Source organism: Leucopleurus acutus, assembly GCF_964270905.1.
Source record: "Leucopleurus acutus genome assembly, chromosome: 13".
Lineage (NCBI taxonomy): Eukaryota > Metazoa > Chordata > Mammalia > Artiodactyla > Delphinidae > Leucopleurus > Leucopleurus acutus.
In genome coordinates, this window is record NC_139155.1 from 21,465,846 (window position 1) to 21,488,758 (window position 22,913).

At 40.5% G+C, this 22,913-nt stretch overlaps 1 protein-coding gene across 1 annotated transcript in view; it reads right to left on the bottom strand.

Annotated features, from left to right (window-relative positions):
• DCC (DCC netrin 1 receptor) overlaps positions 1 to 22,913 on the bottom strand; it is a gene marked incomplete at both ends in the record, with an annotated part of 1,161,813 nt that overhangs the window by 358,470 nt on the left and 780,430 nt on the right. The window contains 2 exons of the mRNA XM_082853095.1: positions 3,759 to 3,913; positions 20,847 to 21,003. Of these exons, the coding sequence (XP_082709221.1) occupies positions 3,759 to 3,913; positions 20,847 to 21,003 (312 nt within the window). The remainder of the gene's footprint in view (positions 1 to 3,758; positions 3,914 to 20,846; positions 21,004 to 22,913) is intronic.

Below are 22,913 nucleotides of genomic sequence, written 5' to 3' on the forward strand. Positions count from 1 at the left end.
CTAAACCCTGTACACACCCTAATCTTATCAGCAACCCCACCCTTGAACCACTGCCATAAAACTCCTCAGCAAATCCTGCCTGGTTGGTACACTTAGTTTTCGAGGGCAGGAGCCTGCTGTGTTCCCCTTTGCCTGGCAAAGCCATAAAGCTATTCTTTTCTACTTTGCCCAAAACTCTGTCTCCGAGATTCGATCTGGCACCGGTACACAGAGGCTGAGCTCTTGGCATCATATGCCTCGGCCGTCACAAGTAATGGGCTCATAAATCAATCTGTGATTCAGACTTTTAATATTTCATTTAACAAATTCTTACAGGTTTCCTTACTTGTTTTGTTGCTGTTACATATTTAAAATATTTGCTTCCTCAGGAAGCTTCTGAGAGCCCTAAGTGCTGTTACTTCATTACACACATATGCTTTCTTAACCTGTCAGACAGTGTAGAACAGTATTAGGAACACAGTGGGTGTTCATTAAACACACTTGTAAGTTGAATTATGCTATTGTTTTTACTTTATAAAGGTTAAGGCCATATGTGTAATACAAATCACCACAGACTTATTTTTTTGATTAATTACACTAAAAATGTATCATGAGTAATGTTTTTAATGAAATGAGGCGTTATTATTAGTCAGTATACAAATGAAAAAGACTTTCCTTCCCTTGGCTAGGAAATGTCCCTTTGTTTTTAAAAATGTGAATTAAAAAAATGCTGGGGGCTTCCCTGGTGGTGCTGTGGTTGAGAGTCCGCCTGCCGATGCAGGGGACACGGGTTCGTGCCCCGGTCCGGGAAGATCCCACATGCCGCGGAGTGGCTGGGCCCGTGAGCCATGGCCGCTGAGCCTGCGCGTCCAGAGCCTGTGCTCCGCAATGGGAGAGGCCACAACAGTGAGAGGCCCGCGTACCGCAAAAAAAAAAAAAAAAAAAAAATGCTGGATATTGATTTTCAAACTGGATACTTAAAAATAATGGTATTAATAGAAGAAAAATAATGTTGCTCAGTCCTAGAAGTGAAACTGACTATGTAGAATTTTCATCAGAAATGTAATGTAATCATAGCCAGTCAGCCTTGAAAAGTACACTAAAACAATTCCAGGGATAATAGTTGGATTAGGAAGTGAAGAATTCAGACGATCCATAGAAATTGGATCTTCTGAAAATGAACATTCTTTTAAAGTTTAAGTTCTGCCATGAGAAAATTGAACCAGATTGTTTTACAGAATTTTTTATGGGTTTTTCAACTATCAGTCTGTATACAACATGGCATATACCATTTTCAAAAATATATATTTTGACTTAATTTGTTTTTATTCAAGTTTATTGATTAAAATACCAAATATTCTTAACAGTTATTGATTCTGTATATATACGGTCTGTGAAAAGTCATTGAAGAGGGGCTTCCCTGGTGGCGCAGTGGTTGAGAATCTGCCTGCTGATACAGGGGACATGGGTTTGAGCCCTGGTCTGGGAAGATCCCACATGCCGCAGAGCAACTAGGCCCGTGAGCCACAACTACTGAGCCTGGGCGTCTGGAGCCTGTGCTCCGCAACAAGAGAGGCCACGATAGTGAGAGGCCTGCGCACCGTGATGAAGAGAGGCCCCCGCTTGCCGCCACTAGAGAAAGCCCTTGCACAGAAACAGAGACCCAACACAGCCAAAAATAAATAAATTAATTAATTAAAAAAAAAGTCAATGAAGAAATTGATGACTCAAATTACATGTGAACATAGTCACTGCAAAGTGGAAGTCAGCATTATCTCATGATTTCAATCCAAACAGCAACAAAACATTCTTAAGAAGAGAAACCTGGGAGTCGGACCAGCTTTGTGGGCACACGACTAACGAAGCTGCACAAGATCCCACGCGTAGGAGGGCCTCCCGTGGAGTGTGGCTTAACGCTCTACTGTAGCTTCTGGGTCCTGCAGATTATTTAGCCTGTCCTGCCTGGGAGGCTGCATTTTTTTTTTAACATCTTTATTGGACCATAATTGCTTTACAATGGTATGTTAGTTTCTGCTTTATAACAAAGTCAGTCAGTTATACATACACATATATCCCCATATGTCTTCCCTCTTGTGCCTCCCTCCCTCCCACCCTCCCTATCCCACCCCTCTAGGTGGTCACAAAACACGGAGCTGATCTCCCTGTGCTGTGAGGCTGCTTCCTACTAGCTATCTATTTTACGTTTGGTAGCGTATATATGTCCATATATACACTGCCACTCTCTCACTTTGTCCCAGTTTACCCTTCCCCCTCCCCGTGTCCTCAAGCCCATTCTCTAGTACATCTGCGTCTTTATTCCCGTCTTGCCCCTAGGTTCTTCAGAACCACTTTTTTTGTTTTGTTTTTTTAGATTCCATATATATGTGTTAGCATACGGTATTTGTTTTTCTCTTTGTGACTTACTTCACTCTGTAAGACAGATTCTAGGTCCATCCACCTCACTACAAATAACTCAATTTCATTTCTTTTTATGTGATCTGAAACCTGTACATTACTATGCCCTTAAAGATGCTATGTGAGGTTTTATTTCTATGAGGCAAATATCTCTAAGACTTGTCCAGCTTAGTCATAACCCCACCCCCAACAAATACTTTATTGCAATTTGTCCTCATCTGGTCTTTGTAGCGTTGGCTGAGTGGAAGAAGGAACGGAGATTCTGCCCAGTGTGCAGAGCATGATACCAGCTGCCAGACTACGTCTCTGTTGCTCTTCTTCAACACATTGATTTCAAATCCTTAAGAACTGACCTAGTCCAAAGATTATTTTCTCATATGTACCAATGAAAATCTTTCTGATTTCTACTTCACCTTCTTCCAAAAGCATGTGAGGTGATTTTGAAGTTAAATATAGTTTTAAATAAAATGGTTGGGAATACAGATAAAATAGCGTCATTCAAAAAAACAAAAACAAAAAACAGGAGTAGATGAAACTACGTGTCTAAATCTCTAAATAATGTACTTTGTTACAAGTAGTCCTTCATGTCATTTAGCTGTTAGATTACAATTTTTTTAAACCTCTGAACCAAATAAAGCTGGCAGACTACTCATCAGTAATAATCTTTCCAAATAAATTAGAAGTTTAGTAGAAAAATCAAAATTTTGTACAATACAGAAATATTTTTCAAATGTACAGTTTGGGGGCTGTTCCTTTATAAAAGTACAGATCGCTAAATTATAACTTGGTCCAATAACATTCAGCTGCATTACTTTGTGATCATGGAGCTTAATATAGTGATTTATGTTAAAGGACAATGAGATTGCCCAATAGAGATTTTCTCTTTACATTTCTTAAATCTAGATTCACTTTTGGAAGCTTCTTAAGGGCATTCAGTGCATGAGTAAGTTCTTGAATAATCCCTGTATTGAGAAGTCCTATGCCATTTTTCTTCTCCTTTGATGTTACACTTTTTATAGACAAACTTAGAAAAATCTGAAAAAATCAATGCAGGAGGCTGAAACCCAATGTTGATGATGAAGTACTGGCAGGTAGAGTCAGTCACTTACTCGGGAGTGAACATGTAGACTGTGTGGATGGACCAGGCCTTGATAGTTGTTAATTTGTCATTATGGAGATATGGCCAAAGTGGGAAGGCCATTTTGTTAAAGTTATCTTACCTTTAAAAACCCTCGGGTTAAACATGTTGCTTCAGAAATATTCCTTCCATTCCGTCACCTCAATAAATTACTATGAAAGGATTCAAAGATATCGCCAACGAAAACAAATACTTTCTAAATTTGCCCTTCCTGTCTCATACTCACACTCAGGCTGAGTGGCCACCTTGATGGGCTGAGAGCTCTCCCCTGGTCCCCACTCGTTGTAGGCCACGACTCGGAAGGTGTACATGGCTTCTGGCTTCAGGTTTCCCACAGTAAACTGAAGGGACCCAGGCTGGGATGTATTCACTGCTCGTTCCCTAGGAAATAAAAGTTGCAGGGAAAGATTATTCCCACATGAATACTTTTAGCCACAGCCTTTACTTAATGAGCAAGAGAGGGTCTTCCCTGGTGGCGCAGTGGTTAAGAATCCGCCTGCCAATACAGGGGACACAGTTTCGATCCCTGGTCCAGGAAGATCCCACATGCCGCGGAGCAACTAAGCCCTTGCGCCACAACTACTGAGCCTGCGCTCTAGAGCCCGTGAGCCACAACTACTGAAGGCCATGTGCCTAGAGTCTGTGCTCTGCAATGAGAGAAGCCACCGCAATGAGAAGCCATCGCACCACAATGAGAAGCCCGCGCACCGCGACGAAGAGTAGTCCCCGTTCTCCGCAGCTAGAGAAAGCCCGCGCACAGCAGCGAAGACTCAACGCAGCCAAAAATAAATAAATAAATTAATTAAAAATAATAATAATGAGCAACAGCAGTAAGGTAGACCAAAAGGTTGCTTACTCACTTCCTGTTGACTCTGCATGTAAGGCAAGACCTCGAAGGCTTACTGTGGGATGTAAACTGACTGGAAGAGCCTATAAATAAATGTTGCAGGGTTTCTGGGGAGTTCAAGTTTATGCCATTCCCACGAAGCTTGCATACGAAAGTCTTTGCCCTTGACACTTTACAATTTAGTCTCAAAACTCATAACAAAGAGCTAGGAAAATAAGAAGAAGCGTCTGGAATGTAGGCAGGAAGATGCGTTTTGTAAACATTCAGCTAATGACAGAAATCAGGGTTTTGACTATTCCACAAGCCAGTCTTTGTCAGTACTGTCAACAAATGCATTTATGCATTTTCCTTCATTGTAGGAAAGGAAAAGGCAGATGCCAAGTGTTGATGTGTACAGAGCTTGACGTCCTGTGGTCATGTTAAGTGCAATTTAGTGAAAGAAGCAGATGCCCTTCCTCGTGAGGAGAAAGTGGAACACGTGTCTACTTGCCTTTTCTTCAAGCCACATCTACACATGTCCAATTTATTTTCCAATTAAACACTTCCTCAGAGGGCTCCAAACGAATGAATTAACCTGCCGACCATGGTGAGATTTATAGTTCATATTAAGAGAAGACAAATCCTACGAATACGGATGCTGACATATAAGAACCGGAACTCCTAAAGTACGCTTTAAGGACATACATGATTCTAGACATTTATATCCTCATTGGTCTCGTACAACTGAATGTGAAGAAAGAGTTCCTTCTAGCCACTTAACTGTTTCTTAAGGTTTCTACGTCTAGATGATATCTCTTACATCTCAGTGGAATTATATATTCATTTTAATTTTACCATTCAGTTTTATTTTGTTTGGGGAGATATTTAAAATAAAACCTATTTTGCTGCCAGGGTAAAGTAAGCTTCCAAAGAGAAAAGTGAAAACAAAGTTCTACGGGCATGAATAGTGATTGCTGGGCATATATACACTCTTAATTTGACTGATAGGACAGAGACTGGCTGGATCCTCCTCAAACCCATTTCTCCTTCTTCATGTACTAGACTGTATGTCCTGGCTCCCCTGAAGCCAAGATGAGGCCATGTGACTGGGTCTAATCAATGAGCTTGAGTGTACACAACGCGTGCTGATTCCAGGCCTGGCCTTGAAAAACCACATATGTGGCAGGCAGACCTTGGAAACCATACACAGATGATGGAGAAGTCAAATTTTTGCAAGAATTCTGGAGAAGACCTGGGAGAAGAACTGCCTGTCAATCGGGAACATCCTTTTCCTATAATACTTTACAGAGTCAAACAGATTAGAGCCATTATAAATTTGAGGGCTTGTTATAGCGGTTAGCATTCATTTATCCATTACCGCTCATAATTAAAATATGCACACTGGGTGGTTACCAGGGGCAAGGTGGAGGGAGGGATGGGATGCTAGTATTTAACGAATACAGAGTTCAGTTGGGGAAGATGAAGAAACTCTGGAGATAGAGGGCAGTGAAAGTTGTGCCATAAAGTGAATGCAATTCATGCCACAGAACTCTACACTTAAAAATGGTTAAAACTGTAAATGCTACGTTTTGTATATTTTACCATGATAAACAAACAAAAAAGCACCCTGTATGAATCTGGATATAGCCCAAGGTTTAGGTATCCCTTTACAAGTACTGTGTTAATTTGCTGCAAGGCTGAATTGTGACTTACAGTGAGGGAGGGATGTGGGTGGGATTCAATAGCGACCTATCTGTAAGTAGGAGTAAGAAACATCAGATAGGGCTCCCATGTATCACACATCACACTGATCTATTCTACCAAACTAAGATGATTCAGGCCAATAGATTGCTTTTTAAAAGAAAACCCTCATAATCAGATTGTACGCCTTGTGGATGTAGACAGTTTTGCATATTATTTTCTTTCAGCAGAATTTTTATACGCATTGCCTCTCTTTTTATATAAATAGGATGGTTTTATTATCATTATTTTATAGACGTAAAAGTGATATTTAAAGAAACAACATTTTTTTTAAAGGACTCACAGTTAATGAATATTACCATTAAGAATGAAATTTGGGATTTTATCCTCTAGAGCCAGTATTGGTATCATTCAACAATAGGGGAAAACAAGGGGCCTATTTGGATCACGGGTACTTTGCGTAGAAGACATGAGCTCCTAAAGGGAAAGAAGAGACACTTGGGCATTCAGAAACCACTGGGAGAATGAGTGTAATTATCATCTGTTATGAGTCATTTCAGGATGTATTTTCTAAACCTTCAAGCAACATATTTGTCACTGAAGGTCAGATCTGCATACCAAACTCCTTGAGTATCTATAAGGACAGCTTTCACAACTGACTTTATTCTTATAACTACTGAATAATTTATATGAAATAGCTGTGTTCTAGGACATGCTGGCATAACCCCTTGAAAAGGCATTCTTCAAAGGAAAAAGAGGCAAGAACATCTGGGCATGTCCAGGTAAGAATGTCTAAGATCATATAATAGAAACATTACTCACATATAAAAGAGGATGCTGGATTTTATTACAAGGAAGGGAGTTTTAGGTTCTTATAATCTCCAGCAGCCTCCAAAAATATCCCAGCTTACTAATGGTCATGAAAAAAAATTATATTCATTGATATGGACAACTGATACTTCCTCAGCGTTAAGAGTATGAACAAAGCATCTTTAGAAAACACTTCCATGGTAGTGATCTCAGCCCTTCCTCCAACCAGACGCTAGCACTGCCCTAGATTTACCACTAGTTTCTTCAATGTGGGCTCTTAATGGTTTTAAACAACAATTTAACCTAAACATTTCCATTTTATGTGCCAATTTTCAGAAATCTGCTTATCCTATCAAACTGAGGTCACATCAAAATGCTACGTAGACTATAGAGTGGATTCAAGAGTTTTAAGCCTGGGGTGGTTGTCTTGGCTTCCTCATTAACTTATCTGAGCCTCAGGTTTCTCAGGTGCAAGCTCTGATGCTTTCTTGGGTCCTACTGGGGCAACATCAAACGTGATACCAATGCATTCTAAGACAATGGCATTTACTGCCATGTCACCCTTCACAGATTGCTTCAAAGATTCGCAGGTGGCTTTTGATCACCCCATTTGTTCTTTAACAGCTGTAAACAAACCAGCGCAAATCATTTCCCAACAAGTAAGTAGAATCTAAATTTGGAAGGGCAGTTTGTTACTCCTGTTTCTCTGGTTCCACAATAGGGCAATGCCAGCCACGTAAAATAAACTCTCCATAATCTCTGTGTTTAGACAGTTAGTAATTAGCCCACTGTAGCCCATGATCCTCTGTAAGTGGGCAGACACCACACTAGGTTCTGAAGAACAGTAGACGTCAGGACTTTGCCCAGTTACTGTGTTCGGGTGTCGCGACTGTCACCACACCAACCACTCCTGGGAAAGCAGCAGGGGCCCAGGCTGCTTCTCCATGAAGTTCTCTCCTATAACTCTGAAGACATAATTTACCCCTCAAATCCTCAGAGCTTAGCGTCATGGTCTGTGTTGGTCGATGTACTGTCAGACAGAGCTTCATTACTCCATTTCTTTTCTCCTTGACTCTGAGTTGGTTGGCAGTGTGGGGTTCAGGCAAGTTCAAGATAAAGTTGACTGAAGTAAAGGAAGTAAATCACCTGGGCTTTCTAGAATCCATTCACTGCAAATTCATTCACTGAACATCCACATAGAGAATAAATTATAAAGTCTGTCTCCTTCTGCTGGCTGAAAAAGATGTAGGCAGCTTGCTTTCTTCGACCTTTACATGGAGACCAAGAAGAGTGTGTTAGGAAGAAGCATCTCTTTCTTGTAAACTCTGGTTCTTGGTTGCTTTGGGTTACCTGGTTGAGGTTTCTTGGAAAATAACTACTGTGTTCTAAAAGCATACATTCTGACCCAGTAACAATACTTCTGCTGCTTTGCTGAGATGAGGCATTTTGTTTAAAGTCTTTGTAGATGCTGATACATTTTGATTCAGGGAGTCAAACGTGCTGGCATGGAATGCACCCTTAAGCAGTATGCATTGGAACCTAACTCTGGTTAGGCTATACTCTCCCGTGCCCGGATCTGGCCCCTGCTCTGGTTCCTACTTACAATGTATTACATTATAATAGCTTTTCCTAGTTTTTTGTCATTGGTCCTCCCACTTCTGTCTTCTGTTGACAGAGATACTCTTCTAACATACATCGTCTGTCAACTCCATGCCCAAAACATCATGCTGGCTGCCATTCTATCATTAATACAATCTCCATTCCTTGGGACAAGATTCAAAGACTTTCAAGATGTGGCCCAAACCTTTATGCACTCATCTGCAATGGGTCACTCAGCTCCACAACACCCTATCCATCCCTACCTTTGTCATTCTGACTTTCATTAATTTTGTTTTGTTTCATTTTGATTATCTTGGAGTTACTTTCTCCTGACTCAGTTCCTTCTCAGTTTGGCAAAAGCCCATTCATCCTTCAAATCCAATTCAAATGAAATCTCCTGGCTGAAGCTTTCCTACCATCATGTCCTCTGATTCAAGCAGCATAAAATATTATCTCCTTTGTGCTTCTGTTGCTCTTGATTTACACATCTTCTGCAGCCCATATCACGTTGTGTTGACAGACAGGTCTGTCTCTTTGACTCAACTGTGAACTATTTTAGAAGAGAAGTCATATTCCATTCATATTTTATTGACACTCAGTCTATATATCCACTGCAGGTAAAGAATGCCTATGCTGCTGGTGCGCACATTTAAAAAGAAAATGAGTGCATAAATAAATGCAAAAATTTTAAAAGACTAATTGGATAACATCTTCACATAGTGTGATCTCAGAAATGCTTAGAGAGCTGGGTTCTGTTCTGTGTTCCATCTCAGCTTACTCAGGTGGCCTTCAGATGCCACTCCACATTCCTGGGTCTCATTTTCATGATGTGAAGAGTGAGATCTACTAAAAGAAGTTTTTTTTTTTTTTTTAAATCTAATATTCTTCATTGGGAATAGAAAATTACGTGTGTGTGTGTGTGTGTGTGTGTGTGTGTGTGTATTAGCTGAATTCAGCCCTTCTGTATTTACATTTCAGAAGTAAACACAGTTTACAGATTACGATGGTTCTGTTTCTTAGTGGATCATTTGTAACCTGTCTCCAGCATACATATTAAGAAAACACATATCCTCCTAAGGGCTAAGTATAGCGGGGCATTAACATTCAGTCACAGCTGTGAGCTGAGCAACAAACCCTGTCTTGATGTACCAAATGCTTAATTAGTTGCTTCAAGAAGGAAGAGTTCTATTAATGTTCCCTTGTAAGAAAGGACCTATGGTGTTTTTGATGGAAAGATTTTTTAACATCTTTTGATCCACTCCACTTTCATTCTTCTTTCCTCAGTGAGAGCAAGAAGGGTGCAGTGATGAGAGGATTTCAAAGCGGAAATATGCTGGTCACTGAAATAGGGCCCAAAGTGACAGCGGCAACAACCACCCAAATGCCACACCCTTTCTTACCCCAGAACCACAGACTTTGGAATCAGTGTTATCTTGAAGGGAAAGTAGGTTCAGAGGTGATCTACCCCGAGACAAAGCATGATGGGGGAACGGAGATCATCTTCTTGGTCAGAGGCATTTCCACTAAAGTTTGGTTAAAAATTGTTTTTACTTGAATTGTTGAAAACACACACACACACACACACACACACACACACACACACACACACACGGTCTGAGGAACAGGCTTTAAAAATTTTTGCCTTAACATAATCTCTGTTGCCGCACCTAGGACACATCCAAAAGACTACTGCATCCAATAACTACTGCAACAACAAATAAAAAAGCTACCTTTTCACAGAAAAAGAAAAGTTTTGGATTCAAGTTATTTATTTTGTTTAGTTCCAGCCAATGCTCCCCTAATAAATATGAGTCAGTCCTGGGCCCTCTTCTCGTTTTGTTTTATGGGGATGGCCCATCTTCTCCTTCCCTAGCTGCTGTTATCACCTACATGCTGACAAATTTCTGATATGTTATCTCCAACCCAAACTTCTCCTCTGGGCTCCAGGTTCCTATTTTCAAGGCTCTGCCTGACATTCCAACTTGAAAGTTGTAAAGGTATGTCAAACACAACGTGTCCAAAACTGAATTTCCGACCTTCATTCTCAAACCTGGATCTTTTCCAGCATCCTAATTTCAGCAAATTGCCCCACCATCTGTCCATCTAAATAAGCTGAAACCTCTAAACAATGCTTGAAAACCCCCTCTGTCTCACCATTAATGACCAGTCTTGTACCTTGTTCTGTCCATTTTGCTTCCTAAATATTTCTAGATGTGTCACTGCTCCAGCTCCACTGATACACTTAGTCTTGCCCACCTACTAAACACGACTAAACTGTTTCCAAGAAGACTATTCCCTTCTCGATCGTTTCCCACACAGTTCTGGACACACTGTCAACTCACAAGTGAATAATGGGTTGCTCATTTACATGTGGAAACTGTCGATGACAGGTTTTATATTGCAATACGCATCAGGGCCATGGGAAAAATTAAACCACTCATTTTGAGGTAAAGAGGACAGGGTTTTACATTTTGCAGAGAAGCAGAGTGAGAGGAGGGCTGACTCTGCCCTGCTTTAAGCCAGAGCCAGAAAGTGGTTGGATTCTGAGTCTCGTTCTCTTTCCATCACAACACACTCCCTTCATAACAAGCTTCATCTGCTGCCCGGTCCTCAACCGAGGAGCAGGGAAAGAATATGTAAACACCGTGTTGAAAATGTAACGCACGATGAATTCTAAAATGAGTCCTCCACGGCAATCATGAAAAGCTGGTCTCTAATCCCAAGCAGTGAGCAGGGGTTTCCTGTGGTGGCATAAAACCAGGTAAAGCACACAGTGCTGCAAGTTGGAAGGCCCTGTCCAGTCTTTGTTCTGCCACAAAATAGGCGTGTGACCTTGAGCGAGTCAGGGGCTATCCTGGAGCCTTCCCTGCTTCATTTGCAAAAAGAAGATACCAGTCCCTTATCTGCCTAACTCACAGGGTTATTGTGAGGATTATACTGAATGATGCCTATGAAAGTGTTTTAATTCTCTCATCTGAACTCCCGCAGTACTTTATATGTACGTCTTTTAGGAAATATCTTTTACTTTGTGTGGTATAGTAAAGAGATCACTGGACTAGAAACCTGCATTTAAATCCTGCTTCTAATATTTCCTAGTTGTGTAGCTTCTTAGGCAATGCTTTGTAGACATTCTCAATCGAGCCACACAAGCTCATTTGTAAAATAGAGATTATCATCCCTGCCTTATCTGAGGATCCAATGGGCTAATGTTTGTGAAACTGATAAAGTTCTTTCTAAATATGAATTGGGAAATACCTGTATTTCACTGATTGTTCACTTCCAACCCACACCATAGTTAGCACCTGGTACTAAATAACAAAAAGTTGAGTGCTTTCAGTGTACCAGGCAATGAGCAAGTGTTTTAGGCACATTTTCTTAACTTTGTTTAATATTCATCACAACATTACATGTCAGGTACTATCAGTATTCCACGAGTGGAAATGAAGGCACCAATAATTGCCCCAAGGCCACACAGCTAGTAAAATTCTGAGCCAGGACCGCAACCCAGGCCGTTCAATTTCACAGCCCCAAAGCCTTAACCTTGTGAATACACGGAGTCACACTCCATACGTAATTTTAGATTATTGAATGGAAGGTGTAACATTCTATGCACACATAAAAAGTTTGCTACTGTGTCTTATATACAGTAGATAAATGATGCAAATTAACTTTGCCACTGAATCAGAAAATTATCAGAAAGAAGCCTACAGAAGAAATCCATGTCATAAGTCTGAAGCTATCAAGAAAGCTTGGTTCTCTTCTAGATGAATCCACTAACTGCTGGAAACAAGCAAGTACAGGGATTGAGAACACCTGTTTTGGAGTCAGGCCTGCATTCAATCCTGGTTCTACCTCTTGCTAGCTATATAACAGAGGTGTAAACCTCTTTAAGCCTCATCTGGATAATGTTTTGCTGTAAGGATGAAGTAAGATAATTTATATAAGATGCTTAGCCTGTTATCTGGCACAGCGAGTACTCAATAAACGCTCACTCTCATTCTGGAAGCTTACTCTGTGGCCTTAGGGATGCAAACGACCCCCTCCCTTGGCATCAATCTCTAGATGTGTAAGTAGCAGGAAGTTGGGCTAGGATTCCGAAGATCACTTTCCATTCTAACGATTTTTAGGTACTCGTAGGAGACAGCTGGATACCTGCGAAGCAATCGCATCTCTGTGAATTCTGGCTTTCAGGTTCTAGAATTTATGCTGTCCTCTGACTTATGAAATGAAAGCTCCTGAGGGGTTGATTAAAAAATGTTAACTGAGGCACTTGCATAATTGACACCATTAACCAGTCAGACAGATTAATGATAATCTGAGCTAGAGTAATTTGCCTGACAAAGCCATTGCAAATCTGAGGCAAATGTTAAATCCACTACCTTTTAGAAAGCTATTGTGTTAAGGGGCTAAATAAACCTATATGAGCAAACAAGCATCACAGCTAATCGCTCAGAGACATATGGCATATATTCGTTCTAGCTGAGAGCCAGAAAACAGAAAATGAACAAAGATATTGGAATCAAATTTCAAAATCAACTTTTTGTTTCTCAACTTAGAAGTTTTTATTGAATTGCAGTCAGCTTTTCATCTTCCTCAGTAACACAATTTGCTTTACTGGTTGAGGAAAAATCTATTAAGAATATCACATTTGTCTCTCTGCCACTTTTATCATATCAGTTCCAATCAGTAAACATCTATAGAAGTCAGGAGACTAGACACTTGGATACGGAATTATAAATAAGATCTAGTCTCAATCATTGGGAGAGAAACACACATGTACTCAAACCAACACAAAACCAGATACAAGGTGCCACATGCTACAATAGGGATGTAATCAAAGTGAAAGGAGAGGATAAAGGAGAAATTGATGACTTCTGACCTGGAGGACCATGTAGAGTTTCACATGGTGATTGACATTTCAGTTGGAGCTTCAATTCAACAACTATTCTGTGAGTGTTTACTCTGGGTTATGTATTGCTCTAGGTGCTGAGAATAGCTCAATGAATAAAAGTGACAAAAATATCCTTGCCCACATAATGCTTATATTCTGGTGGCGAGAAAGGGGATTCAGGAAGCAATAACTAAAACGTAATAACGCAGTGGTGAAAAATAAGAATAAAAAAGGACGCTGGGAATGCTAGCAGTCAGGTAAAACCTCCAAGAGAAGGTACCATTTCTGCAAAGACTTAATGAAAGTTAGAGAATGATCCATGTGGATGTCTGAGGGAAGGAACATTCTAGGCAGACTGAAGAACTAGTACAAAGGTCTTGAGGGAAAAGGATTCTTGGTATATATAGGAAATACAGAGAAGCCAGTGAGACTGGAGAGGAGTGAGCAAATAAGATAACAGTAAACACGGTAAGTGATGAAGTTGGGAAGGTGAAAAGGGGTCAGATCAGGAAGGATTTCTGATTATTCTCTGAATGAGACAGGAAGTCATTGGAGGGTTTTGAAGATGAGAATTGACACAATCTAACTTGTGTTAACTCCAGGTTAACTCCAGCTGGTATGGTAAGAATAGACTTCAGAGGTTATAGCAATAGTTCACATGAGACCTGATCGTAGTAAAAAAGAGGTAAGAAGTGGTAGGATTCCACCTATGTTTTATTTTCATTTATTTATTCGACTTCTTTTTTATTATGGATAATTTTGAGCAATACAAAATTAGACGGAATGATAGGATGAACCACTTTATTCCCATCACTCAGCTCAAATAAATCACAAAAGCCAGTCTTTTAGTATTATTTTGTAGCAAATATCAGGTATCCTATTGTATCAAGGATTCAGGAGATATTCTGACAGTACTGCCAAGATTTGATGGTGGATTTGATATAGAGTGTGAGAAAAAAAGAGGACCTAACGATGACTCCAAGGACTTTGGCCTGAGTAATGAGAAATATGCAGATGACACTGAGATGCAGGAACCTCTGGAATGATAAAGTTTTGGAAAGGGTTTGAGGCTGAAGGAAAATGGGTATTTAGTTTTGTTTTTAAGTTTTAGATGCTCATGATAAATCAAAGTTGAGAAACCAAGCAGGAATTTGGATATATGATTCAGAATTGCAGGTAAAACGTCAGGGCCAGATATACAAATCTGGAAGACGTCAACATAGTGACAGAATATGAAGTCACAAACTGGATGAAGCAAGATTTCCAAAGCCTGAGTCCTAGGGCAATTCAGTACAGGTCAGGGAGATTAGGAGTAAAAGAGCCTAAAAATGAGTGGCCAGAGGGACTGGAATAGAACCAGGAGAATGTATGTAATAGAATCCAAGGGAAGAGTATGTTTCATGAAAGGGAAAGTGATCGAATGTGACAAAATTTGCTAACTATCCAAGTAATGAGAGGACCAGGAATTGGCTACTGGGTTTAGCAACATGGATGTCACCTGGTAAACCTCGATAAGAACAGTTTCAGTGAAATACTAGGGACAGAATCATAACTGGAATATGAGGTAAGGTACTGGAGTGAAGTTAGACAGCTCAAGGTATGTTGCTATGAAAGGGGATAGAATGAAGTGATAGGAAGAGAGAAATGGGATTGAGAGGGATGATTTGTTGAGATGGAAAATACAAATACATGCTTGTATGCTGATGGGCATGATACCCCGAGGTGGGAAACGTTGATGAGGAGGAGAAACACTGGGCTGAAGCTTTGTTCTTTGGTTTTCAAGAAGGGATGGGAGGGCTTCCCTGGTGGCGCAGTGGTTGGGAGTCCACCTGCCGATGCAGGGGACGCGGGTTCGTGGCCTGGTCCGGGAAGATCCCACATGCCGCGGAGCGGCTGGGCCCGTGAGCCACGGCCGCTGAGCCTGCGCGTCCGGAGCCTGTGCTCCGCAACGGGAGAGGCCACAACAGTGAGAGGTCCGCGTACCGCAAAAAAAAAAGGATGGGATCTAGTGCATAAGTGAATGTTTGGCCCTGTTAAGAGCATGGGCAGTTCTTTTATAGCACTTTGAGGAAAGACAGATTATATGCTTAAAGACCCACTTAGGTAAATCAGACATGGAAGCTGGTACAACTTTTATTGTGATTGCTACTATTTTCCAGGAAATTAGAAGCAAGGTCAATTAAGAGTGAGGGAAAGAGGGAAGGTGTTGGAGATTTGAGAAGAGAGGAAAAGGTAGGAAATATCATTAGGATGGTGTGTGAGAGAGGCTGACTGCTACGTGCGATGCAACCCTCAACACCATGAAGAGGCAACTTCAGATAAGTAGTTATGAATTTCAAGACTAGTCAGCAAAGCTACATATTTTCTTCCACGTACATTCAGCTACAAGAGTGCAAGAAAAGGTAGGTAGAAAATTACAGTTACTTTAGTTGATTTTGGCCAAGAAGTTAATATTAAATGAGACAGTAACAAGCAAAACATTGCTGTATGTCAGTCTTTATAATAATTGGCCATGGGGTTTTAGCTGCTTAACAAATGAAGGAAAACATGAAGGATGAGGGACAATGGAAATGCCATAGAATCAATGAATTGTAGGTCCCCATGGAATCAGAGTCTTAAACGGAAGGTAGGAAAATGAGAGACTGAGATGAAAGTATGAGGTTTGAAATCGAGATCATGGAGAGGCTGCAGAGATTGGTGTTGACAAGGACCATGGTATGACCACAGGAATAACTGGCCAAGAGGGTATGGGGGAAGGATGCATGGGCTTGAAAGGTAAGGAAGATATCAATAGATGAGTAAAGGATAAAATGGTTTTATTAGCAGGAAACAGGGTGCAGCTTTGAAAATAAATGGTTCATATTAAAAAAATGGAAACCCATTGTTGTTAATTATTACTGTTACCACCATTACCTTTGGGCCTAATTTTCAGCCTCTCTTCCATACTGTCTTTGAACTCACGCTATTCTGAGACCCTCTGCCTTTGTGCAGTGACTGCCTTGGATGCTTTACTTGAATTCTTTCAATTAGTTCTCACAGCAATTCCGACAGGTAGCATTCATCTTCCCTTTGTCCACCACAGCAGAGAGATGTTCTTCCTGGTTTTTACATAATTAAATACACAAAACTCACATGTCTGATAAAATGGTAGTACCATTTCCAAACCCAGCCATTTGGACTTAGGTGATATATATATATATATTTTTTTCTTTTTTTCTTTTGTTGGTAGGCGGGCCTCTCACTGTTGTGGCCTCTCCCATTGGGGAGCACAGGCTCCGGATGCGCAGGCTCAGCGGCCATGGCTCACGGGCCCAGCCGCTCCGTGGCATGTGGGATCTTCCTGGACTAGGGCACCAACCCGTGTCCCCTGCATCAGCAGGCGGACTCTCAACCACTGCGCCACCAGGGATGCCCAAGTGGTATATTTTTAATCTTCATAGGTTATAGGAATCACACTCTACTTATATATAGATTGGAGATAGACTTCTATTCAAGGGAGTTTGGTAGTTATTGTGTGCATGTCTTTACATAGAAATTTTATCATATTTAAATTTGAAACACTTTCACATTTTTAAGCAGTGAAGTCAGTGATCCAAACTGTATTTCAAAAAGATAGCTCGAGGAACTTCCCTGGTGGTCCAGCGGTAAAGAATCCGCCTTCCAATGCAGGGGACGTGGGTTCGATCCCTGGTCAGGGAACTAGGATTCCACATGCTGCAGGGCAACTAAGCCCACACACCACAACTACTCAGCTCACGCGCCTCAACTAGAGAGCCCGTGTGCTGCAACTAAGACCCGACGCAGACAAAAATAAATTAAATAAATTAATAAATAATAATTTGTTTTTAAAAAAGGAGACTTTAAAAAAAAAAAAAGATAGCTCGAGACAGTGAGGAGGATGGATTAGAGGGTGAGAAGCTATTGTCAGAGATCAGGTAAGTGATGGTGGAGATGACAGAATACAGGGGCCATGGCTGAGCCGTGGCCAAGGTAGATCTGCCAGGACCTGATGACTAATGGCAGTGCTAACATTCAGGGAGGAATAAAATATGACCTGGGGTTGGCTACTTGGTCAACAGGATGGAAGGTACTAACATAAACCAAGAAATGTAAAGAAAAAGATATTTAAGGAGGAGACAGTGAGTATGGTTTTGGGCAGGGTGAATTTAAGGTGCCTCCAGGAAATCCATGTGGATACATGAAGACAAGGGGGCAAGAATCCTTACCTGTTTTCACAGCTGCACGCAAAGAACTTACGAGACTTCTCATAAGGACACAGAGTTAAACAGTGGTAGAGATTCCACTAAAACAAATGCCTGCTTCCTCAGGTAATGAATGATCTTAGGAAACATATGTATATTTCTTTCCTTTCATTTTAAAGTCAGGTCAAATTGTAAAAGAAAACAGAAACTTAAAGGTATACTTTGCTGCTGTGAACTGGAAAGAAAAGCATTTTGAGACGCAGCACGAGAGAAGCTGCAGTGTGCCATCCGATCATCACGCTGCAGCATTTTGAGCTAAACACCACTCCAGCCAGCCCAAACTGTCCTGTGCCTTTCAAATCCTGAAGGGTTCCTCCAGGTCATTACGTGTTTAAAGCACTCACAGGTTTGAGAGACTAGAAGCCTCACACTTGAATCCTGGCTCTGCCCCCCTCCCCGTCCCCATTGTTCTCAATAAGCACTGGAAGGCTTGTGACAGCCATCACATCTAGTCTCTTCTTCTCCAGAAGAACGAATAGTGATAGTCAGGATCAGTGTGAGCTCAGCCTTGTCAACAACTAGGTCCCACCAGATTCATCCTCTCTCTGTGTCTCTCTCTCTCCTTCACTCTCTCTCTTTCTTTCTCCTTCTCCCTCTCTACTTCCCCTACGCCACCATTATCACCCCCACCAAATATTCTATATATGGAGATGCATAAAACAGGTCATATTTCTTTTGGCTGGAAAACTTTACAGAAAATGAATGCTGCCCTCATTCAAGAACGAAAGAAGGGGACTTTCCTGGTGGCGCAGTGGTTAAGAATCTGCTTGCCAATGGAAGAGACACGGGTTCAAGCCCTGGTCTGGGAAGGTCCCACATGCTGCGGAGCAACTAAGCCCATGCACCACAACTACTGAACCTGTGCTCTAGAGCCTGTGAGCCATAACTACTGAGCCCGACTGCTGCAACTACCAAAGCCCGCACGCCTAGAGCCAATGCTCCACAACAAGAGAAGCCACCACGATGAGAACCCTGCGCACCACAACAAACAGTAGCCCCTGCTCACCGCAACTAGAGAAAACCCACACGCAGCAACAAAGACCCAACACAGCCAAAAATAAATAATAGAATAAAATAAATAATATTAAAATAAAGAAAGGATGAAAGAAGAAGCTGCCACATCCCAGGAACCCCTGTGTACCACTGGATGTCCACTTTAGACTGGTTGTATATAAGAGGAGGTTTAAAATGGAAGAAAAGATGTGAAACTTGGAACTCAGCCAAGTCAACAGATGGCTATTTTGTAAAGATCCAGTTGCCTTATCAAAATCCTCATCTACTGAAGGACATAATGATGCTGTTCCCTCCCCGTGTGAGAGGCACAGGTAGGTCTGCTGAGTACATTTGAAAATAGGTGTTCTTCTCTACAGAATCTTGGGATTTAGCAATATATTGTTTCTCTAAAGCAAATTCAGCTTTCACACGCTGATCTCTTTTATCACCTTTAATTGGCAACATAAAAAAAACCCAAAAGTTGATGAGGAGAGAAACTTACAAAATGCTTAAAAAAACAGAATGGAAAGGTCCATTAAGAAAGCTTCCTATAGCTTTCTGATTCCTTCTAAGTGAGATGTTTACAGAGTGGCTTTATGCTTTAATCTTACCAATCACATGGGCATTTGATAAATATTACAAAATTCCATTTCAAGCAGGATAGCAAACTAGATAGTATGTGAAAAACCCTTCTGTTACAGCACGCCTAAAATGCTGCCAAAATTGTTCAAAATCTCTTTTATTAAAAAAAAATTATCCAGGAACTTGCTGGCAGCAAAGTAAGAGAATTATCACAGTGGGAAAGCTGACTTGCGGGGCCGGTGTTTAACTGAGAGTATTTGCCTTTCAAGAGAAGTCTGGAGCTAGTAGCTTTAGAAACTAACAGGAGAAGAGAACAAGAAACAAATCTGCAGGTGAAGTTGGGTACAAGGTCTGACTGGAGAACCTTGCATACAGCCAGGATCCTGAAAGACCAAACTTCAGTGGATGAAATAGAAAGTGAAATTAGCCTCGAGAGAATTGGTGAATACATGCCAGTCTCAGTCTTAGCTCAGTTAGAACAACAAAAACGTCTCTAAAAATTGCTTACCACAAGTCTGCATTTATTTATTTAAGTTGATATGTTAAAAATGGCAGAAAAACAAACGTTATCACACAATGGATTTTCTGATAACTAATAAAATATCAGTATGAGACCTGTATGGACCAAATATACCTTAGTGAAAATTTGGTTTAATGTGGTCTCATTTTGGTAAAGCAAATCGTCCCCTGAGAATGTACTTTAAACCTTGGCCTCAAAAATTCCCTCAGATAAATTTCTAAGGACTAGATTTAACAATCAAGAATCACTCAAACATGGGAAGAAGTAATCCCCCATGAGGAAGAGTCAACAGAAACACAAAGACTGCAGAAATGAGAGTGATCAAATAGAGAATATAAAATAAGTGTAATATATTTAATTAAATGGGGTGTCATACAGTTTATTCTTGTAGATTAGAACTAACCAATAACTATCATAGACTTACAAATCAAACTTCAAAGCCTTAAAACAGTGAAACATCTTAAAGAAAAAATGATGAGAAAAAACCCAAAAAAACAAAAAACAACAGTAGATTGTAATCTTGAAATGAGACGCATACAGCTCACTTTTACCTAGACAATAATGATATTAAGAACTTTTAGCAAATACTAGATACTCTTAAATGACCTTTGTAAATGCAAGCTAATTTAATCCTAACAAAACCCTTCAAGGTAAGTACTATTATTTCCTCTTTATTAAAGAGTGAAGTAAGGTTTAGAGAAGTTATGTCATTTTCTTGAGATCACATGATGTCAGTGACAGAGCTGAGTTTGCACCCTGCCACACTGGTTCTCCCACACTTGGTTCTATCAATACACAGCCCAATTCTGTTCTCTGCTTACCACTTTGAAACTCAAGGAAATTAAAAAAACAAACAAAAAACCCTGATATCATATATTTACATGCTTTTCTGTTTTTCAAGGAAGTTTTCTATAAATGATTGAATTTGATTCTGTACACAATCCTGCCTTAAAAAAACCCCACACAGGCAACAGAGACATGTTATCTCCACCGAGTAATGAGTGAAGGGCACAGAGGAGAGATTTCCCACAGTCTCCAAAGTTCCTGCTCAAGACCTCCCGCTGCCATCACGCCACAGTCTACATTTAAAGACCTGGTGGATTAGGCTGAATTTCATTGGTAGTACCTACCTGTTGTCACCTTCTCTGGAGTAAAAAACCGTGAAGGCTTGAATGTTCCCTTTTGCTTCTGCGGGCGGGCGCCAGCTGAGACGGACAAACCGACTGGAAACCAGGACAGGGACCACGTCTCTGGGAGCAGAAGGGAGGATGCTGGAGCTCGGGATAGCTAAGGAGGAAGGAGAGGAGGCTGTTAGAGGTGTTGGGACATGGGTAAGAAATGCATAGGAAGGCAAAGAAGACCCGTTAGCAAACATAGAATGGTACCTTCCCATAGATTCTAAAGGAAGGAACAAAAGAGGAAGAAAAGAAACAGTAAGTGGAATCAAAGGTATTAGAGTGTATATGTTAATCCCAAACTCCTAATTTATCCCTCCTCCACCCCTACTATATATAAAATAGATAACCAACAAGGACCTACTGTATAGCATGGAGAACTATACTCAATATTTTGTAATAACCTATATGAGAAAAGAATCTGAAAAAGAATATATATATAGATATCTATATCTATATATATATATATATATCTGAATCAGTTTGTTTTACATCTGAAACTAACACAACATTGTAAACCAACTACACTTCAATTAAAAAAAAAAATGGGGATTTCCCTGGTGGCGTAGTGGATAAGAATCTGCCTGCCAATGCAGGGGACACAGGTTTGATCCCTGGTCCGGGAAGATCCCGCATACCGCAGAGCAACTAAACCCGTGTGCCACAACTACTGAGCCTGTGCTCTAGAGCCCACGAGCCACAACTACTGAAGCCCACATTCCTAGAGCTCGTGCTCTGCAACGAGAAGCCACCGCAATGAGAAGCCCGTGCACCGCAATGTAGAGTAGCCCCCGCTCACCACAACGAAAGAAAGCCCACGTGCAGCAATGAAGACCCAACACAGCCATAAATAGATAAATATATTTTTTTAAAAAAAGCTTTTAAAAAAAAATCTGTCAGAGTAGCACGAATCTAAAGACATTGATATAAAACATTGGCTAGGGTATAGCACCTTCATGCTATCAGCTGAAGTTTGTAAGAGTACAATCTTTTTTAGAAGTCAATTTGGCAAAATACTTTAAAATGAAAAATATTCATACCATTTGACCAAACATTCTCAGGCCTGTAAATTTATCACTTCAAAAATAGCAAACACCCCCTTTATCAATGAATCCATGTTAAAATCACAGATAGCATGTTTTCTCAAAATGTAATACCTATACATCTCACCACTTTAAAGAAAATGGGATCCTTTCAGTTTTTTTTTTTTAAACAAAAGATTTTTTTAAAACAAAATGTGAACAATGATGGCTTGGAAAAATCTTTTGAGAATTTTCAAGAAGTTAGGTAAGTTTTCAAAGAACAGGAAAGAAACTCTCAAATCCTCTTCTGCCAAGAGCACTCCGCTTATAGACGGCACCACATCGAAAACGAGTTGGTTTCTCCACCCATTCAGGGGCTGCCAACAAGGAGGGTGATGGGGCTCCACACAGATGCTTTTTGCTCCAGGCTTCCTAAGTGTCTTCTCACAGAGCTAGTCTAGACTCGATTTATCAGACAAAGCTCAGGAGACAATTAATCATGGACTCCTTACCTCAATTTCAACAGTCGTTATATAAAAAGGAAGGGACACATTTTTAACAAAGGAATGGCTTCTTACTTTATACAAGAGAAATCATTTTGTTCTTACTAATCTTTCATGCTTTCTCTCAACAGTAACTTGTCATCACATAAGGTCTCAATAAAGAACCAATCAGGACTTCTTTGCTCTTGGAGCCCTAATCTCCAGTCTGGCCCTAATCTCCCGGGCCCATTACTGTTGTCATGGTTACAGCTTCTTTATCTATTGTCATGGAGAAGAAGAGGAGAATTTGCCACAGTATAACATAGTTTTTTGGTTTTTCTTTTAAATATATTTTATCATAGCAACATCTGGAAAAGGAGGCGATTTCTTAAGATAATGTAAATCCAAAGAATAGATAGTTTTGAAACTCAAAACCAATAATAATAACATTTTTGTGATGTCATCGCAAAATCATTGATAACAATTACAATATTGGGTTAAGTTTTCTGTAGAGCTAC